We start from the raw sequence: 20,639 nt of genomic DNA on the forward strand, positions 1-20,639 counted from the left end.
GCTGCTAATGTATCAGCTAAGGAAGGAGTCATGCCGTTTCCCATTTTTTCCCTACAGAGTGGTAGACCTGAAGATGTAGGGGACAGGGGAGGCTGGCTGTTATGGGTTTTCCAAGTGGTTGTGCCTGTGATCTGGTATTTTCCCCCTTAATGTTTCACCCACAACAATTTGTGTCCCTGACCAACTAGCAGAGCCATGATGCAGAGCCCTGAATCAGAATTCATCAGAGAGTTTGACTCCATCTCCAAAGTACATAACGAGAACCTGGGATAACTCCATCGGGAAACAATCAATCGCCTTGGCAAAACTAGGGCATCTCCAAGTTCTGCTAGTATGCGAGGTCTCTGTTCTTCTCTTCATTGCAATTGAATGTTACCCATTCCCTGCGTTGCGTATCCCACTGACTTTACTGTTTACATCTTTTTCCTTATAGCCTCATCTGTCATAGAGTTATCATCTTTGGGCTAGGAAATTCCTTGGAGATTTAGCAGTGCAGCCTCAACAGGGAGGGGTCTGGGGTAGGGTGGGACTTCAGTCAAGTCCACAGAATTCACCCTCTGAAGAAGCCATTTTATCTAGGGGAGCTGATCTCTGTAGTTTGGAGGTCAATTGCAATTCTGGGAGGCTAGAATTGGGCATCACCTGGAGGTTGACAATTCTACTCAACCCTACTTACCTTCTACTTACCTGCGTACCTAGCGAAGTCCACCCCATGGAATTGATGAAAGTGACTCTAGTTTATGGAAACTCATGCTAGAATACAAACTTTCCTGTCTTCCAAGTACCACAGGACTCCATGTATCCCGATGTTTTACCCATTCCCCCTTTTCTTAGAAAAATAAATCAAAGTCTCAGTCCCTTTACAAAGCAGTTCTTGAGAATGCAGCCTACGTTTCGTGTTCCATCTTTGAAAATCCACCAGCTCTTTGGAAGTTATGGAAGACAGAGGTGTAAATTCCGAATCAATATGTTTATCCTTCCATTTGCCAGTAAACCCGCGGTGAGCACTGTTATCGCAGGAGGTACGGCAGGCCGATCAATAAAAACAACATCAACAGCGAGCCGCTGCACAGATCCTTCCAGAGGAAGAAGCTCGTCCTTAATCCCTCGCAAAAGCCATTCCTCCCAACCTCCTTGAGCAATCCAAGTGATTAAGCGACAATTCGCTGTAATTTAATGTGTGGGTATAATTAAAGCCCTGTAATACATTCACGTATCAGTAGCTCAGTCGTGAACCTGCGACTCCCATCTAGAAAGATTAAATTCATTACAGCCGACAGATGCACCCAGAGCAACCATCTGAACCTAACAGACCTGCGTTAACTATCCTCCTTTGATGGAGTGTTAAAGCTGCAAATACTTGGCACTGACTTCCCAAACCAGAAAGAGGAGGGATGTGGCGTTTCTCTTTGTAAACACTGTTAAAAGTGCCGCAAGGGAGGGAAATGCAGGCATGGCAGCAGGCTGGTCCAGCTCTCGGGATGCAGCTGGTGGGAACAGATCATGCAGCGGTTCATTACTTGATGGGGAATAGCATGTTCCACTTGGCATGCATTAAGAAGGTTCTTGAAAGAAGTCTCTGGCTGCTTACTGGAGAGGTCTAATAAATTTAGAAGAAGAAGAGTTTGGATTTATACCCCACTTTTCTCTCCTGTAAGGAGACTCAAGGTGGCTTCCAAACTCCTTTCCCTTCCTCTCCCCACAACAGACACTTTGTGAGGTGGGTGGGGCTGAGAGAGTTTGGAGAGAACTGTGACTAGCCCAAGATCACCCAGCAGGAATGTTGGAATCTCAGATTTTGCACTGGGCTATATTTTTCCTAGATACGCCTCTGGAGACCACTAAGGAAGTCCAGGGTCGCTAAGGCGAGTCAGGCAATGACAAACCACCTCTGTACATCTCTTTCCTTGAAAACCCTACAGGGATTACCATAAGCCAGACTTAACTTGATGGGACTTGATGGCAAAAACAAATGTAGCTCACAAAAAAATGATGTAGCCACAGCACTCCTGTGCTTCTTACACTCGCACTGAACGAAGACAAAACAGGTATCAAAGGACTGCACGTACCAGTATTACAAGCAGAGCTGGAGCCACAAAAGCCCAGATTGCGCCGTCGTCCAGGGAAAGCCAGCAGCTGCAGAGAAAAAGGGAAGACGTTTACTGTTTGTTCACTACTGCAAGTTACAAACAGCAGGTCCTAGGTTTCTTCCACTGATGCTAGTACTCTTCCCCTGGCATCAGGAACCTTTCCCTGGCACAGGAAAATCAAAGCTTTTGGCAATGGGGGGAAGATTCTTGTGCCAGGGCACGGGGCTATGGCAAGAGATTCATTGGACCCAACCTGAAGATTTGTAACATGTGCTTAACAGCTTTAAAAGACTAAGGAGATGAAGAATAAAAAAGAAGACAGAATTTTATACCCCACTTTTATCTACTGAAAGGAGTGTCAAAGCGGCTTACACTCACTTCCCCTTCTCCCTTCCCCTCCGACAGCAAGCACCAGAGGTGGGGCTAAGAGAGTTCTGAGAGAACTGTGACTGGCCTGAGGTCACCCAGCAACCTGCAGTTGGAAGATTGGGGAATCGAACCCAGTTCTCCAGGTCTCTAAACATGCAAAAGCTTCAGCTCCAGTAACTTTGGACCACTTGCTTCCCTTTGCTGCTCTGTGGACATTTTTGTTTTTAATTCCACACTGATCGATTCCAGTTTAGCTAGGAAAATTTCCGAAATTAATAACTAAATTAATAACTAAATTTCTGAAATTAATAACTAAATTAATAACTAAATTAATGCACTATGCATATTCTGCCCTGACTTTCATTTAATTTCCTTTGTTTGACCCCTTTCCCCCCAATTGGTGCAAAAAAAGAAAAGGAAAAGGAAAGCACTGTAAGGGCCATCAACCTTCTGCAATCCAAGCACTCCTGACAGATGGCCATCTAGCCTCTCTATAAAAACCTCCGAAGAAGGAAACACTCTGAGGTAGTGCATTCCACTGTTGAACAGCCCTTACTCTCAGGAAGTTTTCCCTGATGTTGAGGTAGAATCTCTTTTCCTTCACCTTGAACCCATGACTCCTGGTCCTAGTCTCTGGAGCAGCAGAAAACAAGCTTGCTCCCTCACCAACATGACATCCCTTCAGATATCTAAACATGGCGATCGTGTCACCTCTTAACCTTCTCTTCACCAAACTAAACATCCCCAACTACGTAAGTCACTCCTCGTAGGGCATGGATTCCAGACCTTTTACCATTTTGGTTGCCCTCCTCTGGACCCGTTCCAGCTTGTCAATATCCTTCTCACTTCATTTATTTTTTTAAAAAACTCACCAAAAACAAATTCTGGAGAAATGGCATATCCTTGTCATTTATTCATGCCACGAAGAGCTCTATGCATTTCACCCCTGCACTCCAGGCTGCTTTAAAAAGCACTGGAGCAGGATCGCTCCAAACTGGGAATGCCTATTTATTTCCCCTCCCCGCACAGCAGTCTGGGTGGGCTCTCCCCCTGATTGATCCATCATGGATGGAAAGCAGAAGTTGCCTCTCCTGACATGCCTCTGGGTGTTAGGAGAGGGAAACCCAAGGAAAAAAACACATGTAATTTGTCATTTTTGGCAGCTGTGGCGCGGAACACATCATTCATCAAAGAACGCTTTTGCTGTGGGCATTTTTCTCCCTTGCAGTGGGAGAAAGATTCTAGGTTCTCCTCTCCAGCTGCGGAGGAAAAGGGAGGGGGAGAAGAAAAGGTTCGGCTTCTCTCTCCTACCTTCAGGTCGGAATCAGTGAAAAACAACCCCCCGGGCAGAAGCAGAGGAATTATTCTACCCAGCGGCATCTGCCGAACAGCCTGCAAGCCGCAGCCTTCGGATCACATTTGCCATTTGTATCCTCAGAAATTGAAACTGGGTCTTGGCATCTGTCATTGTGGGTTAAATGAATGCAGTTTACTTATGCTTGTCTAATGCTTCTTTCAACAAGGATTCTCCAAGCAGGGCACGTGGCGAAAAGGAAGACCACGGATGTGATGTGAAGAGCGGTCTGTCAGGATATTGAAAATTGCAAGGTGGTCATATGCTGGTCCTAGATTCCACCCCCCCCCCCCCCCACACACACACACACACACCCCACCCCCGGCCACAATCACTGCTAGTTCAGCAGCAGCAGCAGCAGCAGCAGCAGCAGCAGAAGAAGAAGAAGAAGAAGAAGAAGAAGAAGAAGAAGAAGAAGAAGAAGAAGAAGAAGAAGAAGAAGAAATGACTGCTTTGGAGGGAGGGGGGAAGGAGGAGGAGGAGGAGAAGAGGAGGAGGAGGAGGAGTAGTAGTAGTTTGGATTTATATCCCTGCTTTCTCTCCTGTAGGAGACTCAAAGGGGCTGACAATCTCCTTGCCCTTCCCCCCTCACAACAAACACCCTGTGAGGTGGGTGGGGCTGAGAGAGCTCCGAGAAGCTGTGACTAGCCCAAGGTCACCCAGCTGGCGTGTGTGGGAGTGCACAGGCTAATAGGAATTCCCCAGATAAACCTCCACAGCTCAGGCGGCAGAGCGGGGAATCAAACCCAGTTCCTCCAGATTAGATACACGAGCTCTTAACCTCCTACGCCACTGCTGCTCCTTGGAAGTTGGAAGTTGAAGGGTAGGAATCAGTTGGAGCTGGTTCAAGGCAGACCAGCTGGATGGGCAGGGGTTAAAAAGATTTCGGACAGGAAATGAGGAAATTCCCTCTTAATCCAATCCGGTCTGTACTTCCCATGAGCTGGTCAAGGCTTGTGGGGGGAGGGTGTCAAAAAACATGGGGAAACTGAGGGCTGGGGGTGACTTGTATAATAGTGGCTTTGGTATACACTTGCCCCAGCACAGGGCAGGAGCAGAAGATGAGAGAGTTGGCATGTCAGTCAGCAGACTAAGCAGGAATTTCTTACGTTCTTTTGAATCAAGTCTGATACAAGCTCTGGAAGGGTCACCATGAACATTACGGAAGGACAAGGGGATTTTCGGCATTCCCTTGAGGACAGATGCTGAGAGGGTTTCCACCTTTGGTGCTCAGGTCGTAACACGACGAAATGTCAAGCTAGTCTATACAATGCTAGATTTTGTATACGTAACTGGTCCTTGTCGTCCTGTATAACAAGGATGTTCTAGCTTTCATAAAATTATGAGAAACTGTGAAGTATCTAGGATTAGGTTCTGTGGAAGCAGTAATCAGAAAATATGGCCATCACAGTACAAAACCCCAAAGGCTGAAAGATATGAATGCTTGGCACAGAGAAAGTCACAGGTTATGTTAATAAAAGATTCTGGTAGGAGCTGATGCGGAAGACCCCCTACCTCTGGTAGGAGCTGATGCGGAAGACCAGGCACTGCCCATTTAATCACGTGGGGGTGGAAAATCGGCCCCCACACCCCTCCGGTGGAGAGGCACCCTTGCTCGGAGCTCCCTCTTCCGCTGCTGGCTATAGCAGTCCGTTCCGGGCTCTCCCAGTCCACCATGACTTTCCTGGGTTTGGCGGAGGCTTCGGTGCCCCCCGCCTGGCTCAGCCGTCCCACACTGGAGGCTGCTTGGGTCGGTTCGGGAAGGTGGTGGAGTTTTTGGGAAAAGGGGGAATGTAAGAAGGTGGGGGAGGGCAGCCCCCATGGGGGGGGGGGGCAGAAAACTCAGTTCTCAGGGGGGTGGAAAACTCGGTTCTTTCCCTGGGTTCCATTTTCTGTTGATATGCCTCCAAGTCTCAGTAGACAACCTTGGGCCGTTCCCCACTTACCTTAAGCCCCACACTACTTGAGGAGAGTAGTGCGGGGTCCCCCGGCACTCCCCACGAGAGGGGCGGCGACAGCTCAGCCGCCCCGATGCTGCCGCTGTCGCGCCCCCTCAGCGCATGGCATCCCTGGCGCTCTTGCAAAGGGCGCCTTTTGATGACCTTGCGCAGAGCGTGGAGTCGTGGGGACTCCCGGGCGTGTGCCAGGGATGCTGCACGCTGAGAGCAGCGCGTGGCATAGCGGGGATCATGGTGAGTGGGGAAACGCCCCTTGGTGGCCTAATTCAACGTAAGGCAGCTTCCTGTATTCCCCCCTTGCATCGTTGAATGCCACAAGTAGTCATGTTTCTGGACTTACTTGCTGTTTTTTCCATAGCTTTCTTTGGCTGAGATCACCGAGACAACACAAATCAGCAGCGGGCAGCCTGCAAAATTCAGAGACAAATATCACTTGGATATTTAAGAAAACAACGACGACTCATGCTCAAATCTACTATTTCTGCACAGATTACGGTAGGGGAAAGGGCTGAATCCAGGGAAAGGATTTCTGGTCTGATGTCAGCCCCGAACAAGACAATGACATCTCTGAGTCTCATTCCCCAATCTCTTCACATCTCATTAATCACAGCAGCTGGGGAGGAGAGATTTAAACCAGCTTTGCAATTATTAACAAAAGCAATGCTTTTATTAGCCTGATGTAGCTCCTGAGATGTAACTACATGTTACATTTTTCCAAAATACAACCCCAAGCCGAGTGATAGGTTGTAAGAGCTCCATGCTCCCCAGGCGATGTAAGGGGGGGGGGGAGGGTAAGACTGATTCAGATAAGGATGACGGGGGGGGGGCACACAGGGAAAAGAGGCTTCGCACACCTTGCACACAAACACACACACCATGCATGAAGCAGTTCTAAGGAACCACTGTTTGATTTTGGGGGGAATCACTGGGAAAACTGACACTTAATCAGAAAATTCCTTTCATGAGTCTCAGGTGGTCTTTCATTAACTTGAAGCTGTTTCCCTAAGGAAGGATATTTTTAAAAAATGGTTGGTTGTAAAGTATTTCAAATGGTTGGCTGTAAAGTCCTTCAAGTACTTTTACAAACAGGGCCTTTTTGTTTTTAACGCACAAAGTGGGCTTTATGAATTTTGAAGTCCAGTTTCCTGAAATTTTGTGTGTGGATGGGTGCACGTGTTTTTTATTTTCTCTGTTTGGTGACACTGAGTGTCTGGCACTATGTGGTCATTATCAGTGTTGGGTGCATCAGGAAAAGGCCCCTGAGAAGAAGAACAGGAGGAGGAGGAGGAGAGGAAGAGGAAGAGGAAGAGGAAGAGGAAGAGGAAGAGGAAGGAGGAGGAAGGAGGAGGAGGAGGAGAAGAAGAAGAAGAAGAAGAAGAAGAAGAAGGAGAAGGAGAAGAAGAAGAAGAAGAAGAAGAAGAAGAAGAAGAAGAAGAAGAAGAAGAAGAAGAAGAGGAGGAGGAGAAGGAGGAGGAGTTTGGATTTATACCCCACCATTTATCTCCTGCAAGGAGACTCAAGGTGGCTTACAAGCTCCTTTCCCATCCTCTCCCCACGACTTACACCTTGTGAGGCAGGTGGGGCTGAGAGAGTTCTGAGAGAACTGTGACTAGCCCAAGATCACCCAGCAGGAATGCAGGAGTGCGGAAACACATCTGGTTCACCAGATAAGAGTCCACCACTCATGTGGAGGAGCGGAGAATCAAACCTGGTTCCCCAGATTAGAATCCACCTGCTCTTAACCACTACACCATGCTGAGAAATCAGTTGCAAAGATACAGGTCTAAACTGCTTAAAGATAGCCAAAGCAAGTCTATATATATATATATATATATATATATATATATATATTTATGATATATATATATATATATATATATATATATATATATATATATATATATATATATATATAGATATATATATATATATACTATATATATATATATGTATATGTATATATATATATATATATGTGTGTATGTATATATATATATATATATATATATATATATATATATATATATATATATATATATATATATATATATATATATATATATTGACTTGATATATATATATAGTGAGGCTTTTTCAAGTAGTTGTTACCAGTGTGTTGTGCATTTGCTGCTGTGTATGTATTTTTACAGTCTAGACGTAAAACTTTTGCAATTAGTCTTTTGTGGCGAAACAAATGGAAAATGTCTTTTTATGATTGTTATTATGACTTCTTTTGCTTCCAAAGAATGTCTAAATCATCTTCCCACTCACTCGAGTGTCAAGGTCAATGCTCAGAACATCATAAACACAATTAGAAAAGCACTTACAGGCGACTGCAATCCAAATGTACCAGCTGATATTCTGACCTTCTGAACGCTAATTTTTGCTCCATTGATAGTGGGTGGACAAAGTCGCAAACATGTCTGAAACATTTTTTTTCACCAGTTTGAACCAAATGTCTCTATAAAATATCACTCAAAGTATAGCAACTGTTGTATTCCATAGGAATTCAGTCTTCAAAAGTAGCACAAGCTGCCCTTGGCTAAACAGTAGTGGTAAAGATGGGCAACTCGATCCAGATGGATGGGTGATTGGCCACAACAGCAGGCAGAGGACTGCACTGATGCGTTCTCCCCCTCTGCCAGTGCACGGGGCATGCACACCCGTGGAAGAACCAGAGCAGTTGGTGTCCAGCCACCCCCAGCCCCACCACAGCAACAGCTGAACATTTTGGCCATGGTGGATCTGAATTGGTATCTGGAACGGATACTGGCATGGAGTGGGGGAATGGGCCGAAGCATTTCCATATGTGGATCTGACATTAGTCAGCTTCCACCCAGTGGTGAGATCCAAACATTTTATTAACAGGTTCCCATGGTGGTGGGATTCAAACTGTGGCGTAGCGCCAATGGGGCTGGGCAGGGCACGACAGAGGCGTGACCGGGCATTCCTGGGCGGGGTTGTGGCAAGGACGCAGCCGCTGCGCCGGTCCTTGGGCGGGAAATGAATGCACGCAGGCACAGGCTGCCATGCACACCAGTGACCTCCTGCTAGACTGCTTCAAATTCTGCACATTACTGCTGAGAGGAGGGGCGTAACTAAGGCAAAAATCACGTGGCAAAATCACCAATTAGTAACCCCCTCTCGGCACACACAAATAATTAGTAACCTACTCTCGGGAATTGTGAGAACCTGCTGGATCCCACCTCTGCTTCCACCCCAAGTTTGCGGCCAGTTGCACCGCAGCCCTGACCCTTGACTTACGCCATCCTTCTGGCCGTTGTCCCCAGCAGAGGGCTTTTTGGTGGTGGGGAGGGTTTTTGGTTTTTCATCCCTCCCCACGTCTCCAGAAAGCCAGTTGTAGGTGGTGCAATGCCGTCTTCACAGCACTGCCTCCAGCTGCCACAGTGCAATCCAGGGATTTAGACTGCGCTGTACGTGTAGTCATGGAATTAAAGATATGGAAGGGGCCTTATAGAAGAGAAGAAGAAGAGTTTGGTTTTATACTACACCTTTCTCTCCTGTAAGGACACTCAAAGTGATTACAAACTCCTTTTCCTTCCTCTCCCAACAACAGACACCTGGGGTAGGTGGGGCTGAGAGAGTTCCGAAGAACTGTGACTAGCCCAAAGTCACCCAGCAGGAATGTAGGAGTGCGGAAACACATCTGATTCACCAGATAAGCCTCTGCCACTCAGGTGGAGGAGGTGGGAATCAAACCCGGTTCTGCAGATGAGAATCCACCTGCTCTTAACCACTACACCATGCTAGCTTCTTACTTGTTTATGATGGATGTGCCTACATCTTAAGCAGCTTCCAGACAAGATAGAAACAGATATTGGCACAGTTAGGATTCATCTGCAGCCAGTGATGGGAGAAAGCAGCTAGCATGGTATAGGTTTGCAAGCAGGAAATGGAGGAGTTCAGATCTGGGCTGTCTGGCCTCCCTTTAGCAAGGGAGTTTTCCCCTCCCTTCTCCAGTTCAGTAATGGGTTCTGTAGTCAAATAACACTTCTGGTTTGACGATTTTGCCTAATGTCCAGTCAAAATCAACTCTCCTAACCCAGTGGTGGTGAACCTTTGGCACTCCAAATGTTATGGACTACAATTCCCATCAGCCCCTGCCAGCATGGTTAAATTGGCTATGCTGGCAGGGGCTGATGGGAATTGTAGTCCATAACATCTGGAGTGCCAAAGGTTCGCCACCACGGTCCTAACCTCATTGCCTTTTGCAGTCTAGCGTAGTAGATTATGAGTCTTTGCCATCCTGCATGTGACAGCCCTGCGCATAATCTGAGTACCTGAGCATATTTGTAAGTGGATCACAAGCTTCCTAACAGATAGGAAACAGCAGGTGAAGCTAGGAAAAATTACATCAGACACCTGTAAAATGAGCACAGGGGCCCCCCAAGGCTGTGTACTTTCACCACTTCTCTTCTCTCTGTATACCAATGACTGCATCTCAAATGATCCATCTGTTAAAATACTGAAATTTGCAGATGATACAACAGTGATTGGTCTCATTCGAGACAACGATGAAACCGCATACAGACGGGAGGTTGAACAACTAGCCTCGTGGTGCCACTGGAACAATCTAGAACTGAACACACTTAAAACCGTAGAAATGGTGGTAGATTTCAGGAGAAACCCTCCCATCCTACCTCCTCTCACAATACTAGACAACACAGTATCAACAGTAGAGACCTTTAAATTTCTAGGCTCCATCATATCTCATGACCTAAAATGGACACCTAATATCAAAAATGTCATTAAAAAAGCACAACAAAGAATGTTCTTTCTGCGCCAACTCAGGAAGCTCAAACTGCCCAAGGAGCTGCTGATACAGTTCTACAGAGGAATCATTGAGTCTGTCATCTGCACCTCTATAACTGTGTGGTTTGGTTCTGCAACCCAACAAGATCGACACAGACTTCAGAGAATAATCAGAACTGCAGAGAAAACAATTGCTGCTAACCTGCCTTCCATTGAGGACCTGTATACTGCACGGGTCAAAAAAAGGGCTGTGAAAATATTTACTGACCCCTCGCATCCTGGACATAAACTGTTTCAACTCTTACCCTCTAAACGTCGCTACAGAGCACTGCACACCAAGACAACTAGACATAAGAACAGTTTTTTCCCGAATGCCATCACTCTGTTAAACAAATAATTCTCTCGATAATGTCAAACTATTTATTATATATTTATTATATAATTACTGCACTACTTTTTTCATCATTCCTATTACCCATCTCCTCCCAATTATGACTGTATGACTATAGCCTGTGCTGACATTTCATTTTATTTTATGATTTTACATTTTATGTTTTTATTACTATTGATTGTTTCCTGATTGCTTACTAGACCTATATGACAATCATTAAGTGCTGTACCTTATGATTCTTGACAAATGTATTTTCTTTTATGTACACTGAGAGCATATGCACCGGAGACAAATTCCTTGTGTGTCCAATCACACTTGGCCAATAAAGATTCTATTCTATTCTATTCTATTCTAATCATAAGGTGTGATCATGTCTCCGTTCATTCTTCTCCTTACCATTCATCCAGCCTTTCATCTTAGGATTTCTTTTGTAGGCATGCCAAGCTCAGATTGAGAAATTTTGGGAGATTTGAGGATGGAGCCAGAGGAGGGCCAGGTTTGAGGAGGGAGGTATTTCTGCAAAGTATAATGCCACTGATTCCCCCTTTCAAAGCAGCCATTCCCACCCCACACCAGTGAACTGTAGTCCAGAGAATCCTTATAGTTTTGGGAGATTTCCCAGGTCGGGAAAGCAACAGTAGATTCCATCGCTCACATACTTTTCCTTTGCCACCACTACAGGGATCTGTGTGAGAAATTAATCGATCCTGCAGTCCATCTCTGTACAGCCTTAAATAACACGGACCAAAAGAAATGACTCTCGTTTCTTTTATCTGATAGAGCTCCCCAAATCACTACTTTGGTAGCTAAGTTTTTTTTAACCCTAATGCTAAAAAATGAAACCCGCCTAAATGGAGACATTTCTTTTCGATTTATTCCTTCTATAAGCTATTAATCTTAACTCAGAATTAAATCTTTCTGTTTCTACCTTATTTTTAACTGTGTCTTTTGTGGATATGAATTTGTATAGTATGCCAATAAAGGTAGTTCGAATTCAAGTTCAAATCAGTGGACAGCAGAACTGTGTGCTCCATACAGGGTCCCTTGGAGAAATGTGGGACAGGGAGAAACGATGACAGTGGACAGCCATCTTTGTCTGAATCGTTCCCTTCCATTCTTGCCCGGAAAGAGGACAGCATGTACTGCCTGCTGTTAGTTTCCACTTCCCAAAATAGCTGATCGATAAATGGGGTTCTGAACCCCCATCATTAAAAGGTGATCGCTGGCTTTGCCTCTGTTGATAACGATATTCTGTATCTTTGATCCGACTTTCCAGGGGGAAAAAAAAATCTAATCTCTTTCACTCGGGCTCTCTGCAGTGCCTCAGTCAAGCAATATCTAGCTCATCTCTTTTAATAACACTCCTCAGTCAATGGCTCCCAGTCCGAGCCCCTAAAAATAGCTTCTGAAACAGAAAGTTCCAAGTCTCCCCGGAGATAACTCGATCGGAATGGATACGGCATAAAAAATGCCATTGGCTCTCTCGAGTGCCGAAGTAGGGTACACACAAAAGCCATGAATAAAACCCATCCACTTAAGATCCCATTTCACAGTTCCAGCGGGGTTATTTTTCCTCAAATGAATGGCAATGGATGACCCTTTTAAAAAAAGGAAATAAATTGCATTTCAGCAAGGGCCACAGAATCATGTTGCACACAGCATTCTGGAAGAATTTGTGTACTTTCACAGGAACGCATAGGCCACAAAGTGTCACACGGGATTCATAAGACTAATGCCACCAGCTGTGAGAGATTCACACTGACTGACCATGAGAAAACAGGAGACAAAATCAGTCTATAATTTCAGCTCTTTTTTGGCCAGGTATGTATTAATATTCCCTGGGTTGGGGGGTATTTGCATGTTGTCATTCTGAGCTTTTCTGTACAACTTATCTTTTACGCTTCCAATCTGATTGTTTCTTGCACGGTATTTTGACATCATTTATTTGTAACACATGAATTTTAGAAATGTTAACATCGGCATTCATTTCAATTCCATTAATATGGTCAGGACCTTCTCACTGCCCTCTTTCCCTGCAATTTTCTTCCACTAACCATATCCCTACCCCTAACCATAGCCCTATAGGACCCGACAGAAGCTTTCCCTTATCCCCCTAACTCCAAAAAGCCAGTCAGGTCCTTGGGGTCCTAGCAGAGGCCTTCCCTCTCCCCAGTTACTCCTAAAAGTCAGCTAAATCCCTAACCCTAACCCTTAACCCTAACCCTAGGGGGGCCAGCAGAGGCCTTCCTTTTCCCACCTTACCCCAAAAGGCCAGAGGGACCCTAATCCTAACCCTAGGTGTCCTGGCAGAGGGCTTCCATTTCCTCCCTAACCCCAAAAAGCCGGGCCCCTAGAGTCCCAGCAGAGGTCTTCCCTCCCCCACCTCACCCCAAAAGGCCAGCCGGGCCCTTAACTCTAATCTAGGCTGACCAGACGTCCCGCTTTTGGCGGGACAGTCCCGCCTTAAAACAATTTGTCCCGTGTCCCGCGGGTTTTTTCAAGTGTCCTGATTTTTGGAAGGCTGCCGCACTGCCTTCTGGGGCGCAAGGCAGTGCGGCAGCCTCCCACGCACGTGGCCGCAGGAGCGCACGGCGTTCTGGGGCGCTCCCATTTCCCACCCTGTGACAGGGCGGGAAACGGGAGTGCCCCAGAAGGCAGTGTGCTCCTGCGGCTGTGCGCGCATGCGCACACGCATGCACAGTTGCCCGTCCTGGTTCACAAAGGTGACCATCTGGTCACTTTACTCTAATCCTAACCCTGATGTTTAGGTGGAATCTCTTTCCCTGCACCTTGAATCCATTATTCCTGGTCCTAGTCTTTGGAACAGCAGAAAACAAGCTTGCTCCCCCACCAACATGCCACTGCAAAACATGGGCCCTCTTTCCATCAGCCCACAAAATACCGTAAGTGTGGCCTTCTCCCTCAGTTTCCACCAATATGCGACTAAAAATCTAAATAAGCCCAGTTTGATGTTTGCGGGAATGTGCACAGAATTTGCAAAGCTGGAGTTCTTCCAGATGGAGATGCCAGCGACGGGAGGCAAGGCATTCTCCGCTCTGCCATTATCCTGCCTCCAACCTTTCCTCAATCACTGGCCAAAAAAAAAAGAATAGCTGATAAAAGATCCAACACCCTTTTCTCCTTCCAAGAAATTTCATATCTTTGAGGGAGCCTCCCCCCCTCCCCTTATCTTCTTTAATGCAAAGAAAGGCCTGCATAATCCACTCAGAGATTTTAGGAACAAACGGGAAACCAAGTCGGAGGGCGGGACTGGCAAACAGATAAAAGCCACACACGCTGCATTCAAAACATCAGTGCAGAAATATACACTTGGAAGGAACCTTTCAGACAGGTCTGCTTAGGTGGTATATAGCTTGAACCTGGTTGCTTTTCCACAGTACATTGCAGACATCCCCAGGATTTAACTTGATTATTTATCAGCTTAAAACTGCACTGGAGAAGAAAATTAAATAGAGGGTTCCCTGGCAAGATAATAAAACTTATGCAGATGAAACGCCGGGCAGTCACCTGGATAACAAGAGCTCATTCCATGAATGTAAAAAGGCCTGCAGCCCACCCTGCTCCACTCTTCTTTTGTTGGAGGAAGCAAACCAGCAAAATCCAGTCAGGCTGCAGCATCTAAACGCAACTGGATTTTGTTCGCGTGAAATAAACAGTTTGTCTCGCTAAGAACCGGCCAGTTGTGACACTAAGGAAATAGAAGAAATCTAATCGACTTAGGGTCATAATGCTGGATTTGCCTTGGAAAAAATTGCCTATGGGTGATGCGTCGGCTGCAATAAACTGAAGCGCTCATGAGATTCTGTATCCAGTTAGGAGCCCAGCAGCTGCAGGGGAACAGTAAGATTTAGAGACGATACTGCACAGTGGTTGAGATGTTTTTAATGTTATTTTAAGACGTCATAGACATGAGCAAGATAACGAGGGCTGAACACAACCACAAATGGGAGTTTAGTTTTTGTAAACTATTGCAGATTGGGCAGGTTATTCCCACCCCCAAATATAGATGTTTTGCACATCTTAATGCTGTTCAATCCATAAACAAGCCCTATAATGACTTAGGGGTAAGGTTAGAGTATAGCGCATCCAGCATCCAATTCAAGCTAGGGCTGAGCAAAACAATTGTGCTCAGTAAATTTCAGATTTGGGGAATAAAACCCTGGAAATTTTCACTAAAGCTGAATAAAGCCAGTATTCATAGGCTTTACTCAGTGGTGGGATCCAAAAATTTTAGTAACAGGTTCCCACGGTCGTGGGATTCAAACTGTGGCGTAGCGCCAATGGGGCTGGGCGGGGCACGACGGGGACATGGCCGGGCATTCTGGGGGCGGGGCATTCCTGGGAGGGGTTGTGGCAAGGACACAGCCGCTGCGCCGGTTTTTGGGCAGGAAACGAATGCACGCAGGCGCAGGCTGCCATGCACGCCGGTGCACCTCCTGCTAGACTGCTTCAAGTTCTGCGTGCTACTGCTGAGAGGAGAGGCATAACTAAGGCAAAAATCACGTGGCAAAATCACCAATTAGTAACCCCCTCTCGGCACACACAAATAATTAGTTACCTACTCTCGGGAACCTGTGAGAACCTGCTGGATCCCACCTCTGAGTATGCCTCTCGGGGAGATGAGGGCATGGAGATGGAAAAGCGGACCCAATTAGTAACCCCCTCTCGGAACACACAAATAATTCCCTCTCGGGAACTAGTGAGAACCTGCTGGATCCCACCTCTGGCTTTACTCAGCTTTTACTGATATTTTTTGGGTTTAAAAAACCCAACCCGCCCCCCCCCCCACATGGACTTGGGAACTGGGGGCGGGGGTGGGGCGAGGAGAGCATCAACTAAATTCTGGGCTCCAGCAATCAGTTGAAGCTCTCTCAGTCGATAAAGCCAAATCATATTCGGCTCTACCAACTCCCAGATTATTTGGCTCTCCTAAATAGCCAGAGATTTTTTTTCAGCAAAAACAAACCCCTAAACAATCTGATAACATTTTTTTTCCAGGTTTGGGAGTGATTCGGTTTTTACCATCCCTAATTCAAGCATGGGCATTCTCACCCAGAACAACAGGAATTCTGGTGTCCCCGCTACACACAGGGAGAAGTTGTCACTGTTGTACAAAATCAATAAAAAGTGAACAAAGCAGTCAGACAGACTAGGATTAGAAAATCAACACTGGGTGTTTTCAAAAGCTTTACCACTGCATATTTGTTCATGTTTGGGCAAATGACTTTGTTTCAGGCATGAAGATTTTCACGCGTTCGCAGTGCCATTTCATTACCTGACCCGACACTCCATGCCCCGGGGGGAGAGCTGATTTCACTTACTGACGTGTGGCTGGAAAAGCAGCCTCGAGGCAGAAGAAAATGACAGCTGTGCAGCCACAAAGCTGTTCGACAGCTGCTGGAGTCGGACAGCGGCAAGAATGGGAAGTCCAAGACTCAATTCTTGAGTACTTGTGGGTGTCAAAAACAGTCTTTCCCGACAAACATTTTCACCATGAAGTCTGTGGGCCTTACAGAAGAGACAGGCAAGGACAACAGTCCTTTCCCTTACTGTGAAACTGCCTCAAAAACATTTTGGTCTCCAAATGAGCTTACTTTAGGACAGTGACGGCAAAACTTTTCGAGACCGAGTGCCCAAATTGCAACCCAAGACCCACTTATTTATCGCAAAGTGTCAACACAGCGATGAAACCTGAATACTGAGGTTTTAGTTTAGAAAAAATGGGGCTCCGAGGCATGCGTTACTCGGAAGTAAGCTTAGTGGTAGTCGGTGGCTTTGCTTTGAAGCAACTGTGCAACTCTTCCAATTGGTGAATCACGACCCTAGGAGGGTTTACTCAGAAACAAGCCCCATTGCCAGCAACTGAGCTTACTCCCAGGTAAAGGATTGCACTTTAGTTCTTCGCATGAAAATCAGTGGGGTTTAACAGCACTTAACAGGCTTACCTACACTGCTTCCCCAAAACTAAGTCTTAAATTTAATGCTAATATTTGAACCCAGTGACCCAGGCCAGACTAGGTGGGGGGGGGGCTCTATTTGCACGTGCCCACAGAGAGGGCTCTGAGTGCCACCTCTGGCACCCGTGCCATAGGTTCGCCACCACTGCTTTAGGACAAACAGTTCTGTCTTTTTGAAAAGGCAATTTATGTATTTATGCACCATTTTCCAATGAACTCATGGCAACCCCAGCCAGGGGCTTTCAAGGCCAGTGAAAAGCAGAAGTGGCCGGCCATTACATTCCTCTGTAGAGTTTTGCATGGTGGTTTCCCAGCTAGGTACCGACCCTGCTTAGCTTCCGAGATTGAATAACGTCGGGCTATGTCATGCCACCTGCAATCCCAAAGGCAATTTCCACTGTGAAACTTTTAACAGATAGACACTTGGCTCAGTGACATTCCACTAAAAAACACTAAATACGACCACAGAGTTATAATATTCCTTCTCTGGGTTTTGTATGGAAGCTGCTGTAGTGGAAATTAATGCAAAATGTCTCTGGAAGGTGGGGTAAAAACGGATCACCACATAATCAACCTGATTGTACAAGGGGACTATTTATGGATACAATGCATACTGATACATATTCATGCCCACAGAAAAAAAAACAGCAAATCTGCTCTTGCACACAGCTGTCCCAAATATGCCACCTGATGGGAGGATGCTATTTTTGTGTGACACATGTGCACTGGAACGAAGGAAACTGCACTCAGTTCAGAAAAGTAATCATTTTTGGGGGGTAGGGGGAACAAGAAAGCCAATGCGATTCTGGGCTGTATCAATAGGAGTATAGTGTCTAGATCGAGGGATGTAATTGTACCCCTCTATTCTGCATGGGTTAGACCTCACCTGGAATATTGTGTACAGCACCGCAATTCAAGAAGGATATTGACAAGCTGGAATGGATCTAGAGGGCAACCAAAATGGTCAAAGGTCTGGAATCCATGCCCTACAAGGACAGACTTAGGGAGCTAGGAATGTTTAGTTTGGTGAAGAGAAGGTTAAGAGATGACATGATAGCCATGTTTAGATATTTGAAGGGAAGTCATGATGGTGAGGGAGGAAGCTTGTTTTCTGCTGCTCCAGAGACTAGGACCAGGAGGAATGGGTTCAAGGTGAAGGGAAAGAGATTCCACCTAAACATCAGGAAAAACTTCCTGACAGTAAGGGCTGTTCGACAGTGGAATGCACTACCCTGGAGTGTGGTGGAGTCTCCTTCTTTGGAGGTGTTTTAAAGAGAGGCTGGATGGCCATCTGTCAGGAGTGCTTTGACTGTGTGTTCCTGCACTGCAGGGGGTTGGACTTGATGGCCCATGGGGTCTCTTCCAACTCTATGATTCTCTGACTTGCTCCTTCTGGAGATTTTATTTAGGTTTGTCAACTGCAGGTTGGCAAATTCCTGGAGATTTGGGGGTAAAATCTTGGAAGGTACCTGTGCTGGAATATACATGCCATAGGAACTTCTAAAATTGCCATTTTGTCCAGGGGGACCTTTGTAGTCTGGAGATCAGTTGTAATTCCCAGGAAGACCCCAGACCTCACCTGGCTGCTGGTAACCTTACTCCTAAAGTCCTTGTGACTGGGCAACTGTTCTGTATACTTATATAATTTCGCCTTCTTTGGGCAAGTGAATGTCCTCTGTCCACTAGACAAATAACAATTACTCAGTGGGAATCCTTTATCAGAGCTAGGGATCCTTTACACAATCCTTCAAGGGAGACCTGGTGCAAATTCACAGGGACTGTAAAGATGCAGCTGTTCCATCAGGGTTATGGTTGAGGTCAGCAATGGTATTCCATCTATTGGCCTCCCCTTCTCCTCCTTTCCCTTTCCCTTCCCCTCTTCCATTCCTTCCCTCCCTGCATCCCAATACTCATGTGACTGATGGTTTTAAGGGATATGGTTTTAATTTAACTCTTATCCCTTAGTGGAGTTTATAGAGCTGAGATACAGTTGATGTTATTGCTTTTATTGTTGTTAACAGTGTTTCCCGTTTTCTACTGATCTGGCCAGGTCAGGGTGTATCTTATGAAGAGATGAGATCGAATTCCGAGAGGCGGTGCAGGGAAACAAATTGATTGCCAGTGTGGGGTAGTTTCTGGAGTGCTGGACTAGGTTTTGGGAGACCCAGGTTTTCACTCCCCAGTCTGCCGTGGAAGCTTTGCGGGGTTTACAGTCATACAATTCACCCTCCAAAGCAGGGGTGTCAAACTCGCAGCCCTCCAGATGTTCATGAACTACAATTCCCATCAGTCCCTCCCAACATGAGCATTGGCTATACTGGCAAAGGCTGATGGGAATTGTAGTTCATGAACATCTGGAGGGCCGCGAGTTTGACACCTGTGCTCCAAAGAAACCATTTTCTCCGGGGAACTGATCTCTGTTGCCTGCGGATTCGTTCTAATTCCGGGACCTCCAAGTCTCATTTGGAGGCTGGCAGTCTTAGTGCTACACCTTGACTGGCTTGATCCCTCTTGCACCAAATTTTGTGGGTTTGGCATGATATGACTGCAGTTATGGTGGTGGGAAATCTGTGATTCTTTCCTTCGGTGCCATATTCTGGCATGTTTTTTTTCCTCCAGTCCAAAGATTTATTTATTTGTTTGTTTTAACCTGGAAAATGTATGCAGGCATCATTACTGAATCAGTAAATCAGCACTGTGAACTATACGTGTACTGTACTCATAATTGGTGTACATTGTACATATAAATTGCCCATAAAACATATAGCAGAAATCCCAACAATAAAAGCTGACATAAAAAAAATAAGCATCCTCTTGCACAAAACAGCCAAAGAGGGGTATCTTTGAACTGCAGTGACCAACCATGGCCCAATGATAAAGTGGAGTAAATGGTGAAACTAAGGTTGCCAACCTCCAGGTGGGGCCTAGAGATCTTCCAGAATTACAGCTGGCGTTTGGACTACAGTTCCCCTGGAGAAAATGGCTGCTTTGAAGGGTAGACTCTGCTGAGGCTCCGCCTTCAAATCTTGGCTCCACCTTCAAATCTCCAGATATTTCTCAACCCAGAGATGGAAACCCTAAAAAAAATTGGCGCATGGGTCCCAGAAGGTCAATAGATTTTTTCAAGTGTTCTGGCAGCAGGAAAATCATTCAGCTTTCAGACAGACCCGGTTTAAATCCACCTACAAAACCCCCGTGGCTTTAGCTCAGATATACATAGTCTACTTTTCTGAACTTCCGCCTTTGAGAGTTTGCAAGATTTTCTTTCAAGAATTTGGAAATGCCGACCGTGTCCCTAGTCAAAGACTGCCAGAGCTCTGCGGTCACTCTTAAGCCCTGTAAACAGGACTTCTAGAGTCTCTGCCTAAGACGCGAGTATAGGTTTGTCGGCAAAAGGGAATTTGTTGGTGAGGAATTAATCTTGGCTAATATGATTTATTTTCATTAGGTTAGCCTGACTCTTAGAATAGGGCCCGAGAGAGGATGCCAGGTATAACAGCCAACAAGCAGGAGTCGAGCGAGATAAATCCACCTTTCCAACTGTTCAGAACTCTTATTCCCCACACCACCAACCAGAAATCCAAAACAAAAGCAGGTCTGTGGAGGAGCTAAGTGCAAAGTCCAACAGCAATAATTCTCTACAGTATAAACGGTTTCATTAAGCAGGCCACCAGAACCTTTTGGAAAGGGCAAAAATACCTTCTTGATTTCAAAACAGACTGTGGA

General features: G+C 45.9%; 1 protein-coding gene across 1 annotated transcript in view; it reads right to left on the reverse strand.

Annotated features, from left to right (window-relative positions):
• The window catches only part of ADGRD1 (adhesion G protein-coupled receptor D1), a 296,498-nt gene that overhangs the window by 81,226 nt on the left and 194,633 nt on the right, over positions 1 to 20,639 (reverse strand). Inside the window, 2 exon segments of the mRNA XM_048515018.1 lie at positions 2,070 to 2,136; positions 6,112 to 6,178. Coding sequence (XP_048370975.1) covers positions 2,070 to 2,136; positions 6,112 to 6,178 — 134 coding nt within the window.

This window comes from Sphaerodactylus townsendi, linkage group LG13, assembly GCF_021028975.2.
Source record: "Sphaerodactylus townsendi isolate TG3544 linkage group LG13, MPM_Stown_v2.3, whole genome shotgun sequence".
In the NCBI taxonomy this organism is placed as follows: Eukaryota; Metazoa; Chordata; class Lepidosauria; order Squamata; family Sphaerodactylidae; genus Sphaerodactylus; species Sphaerodactylus townsendi.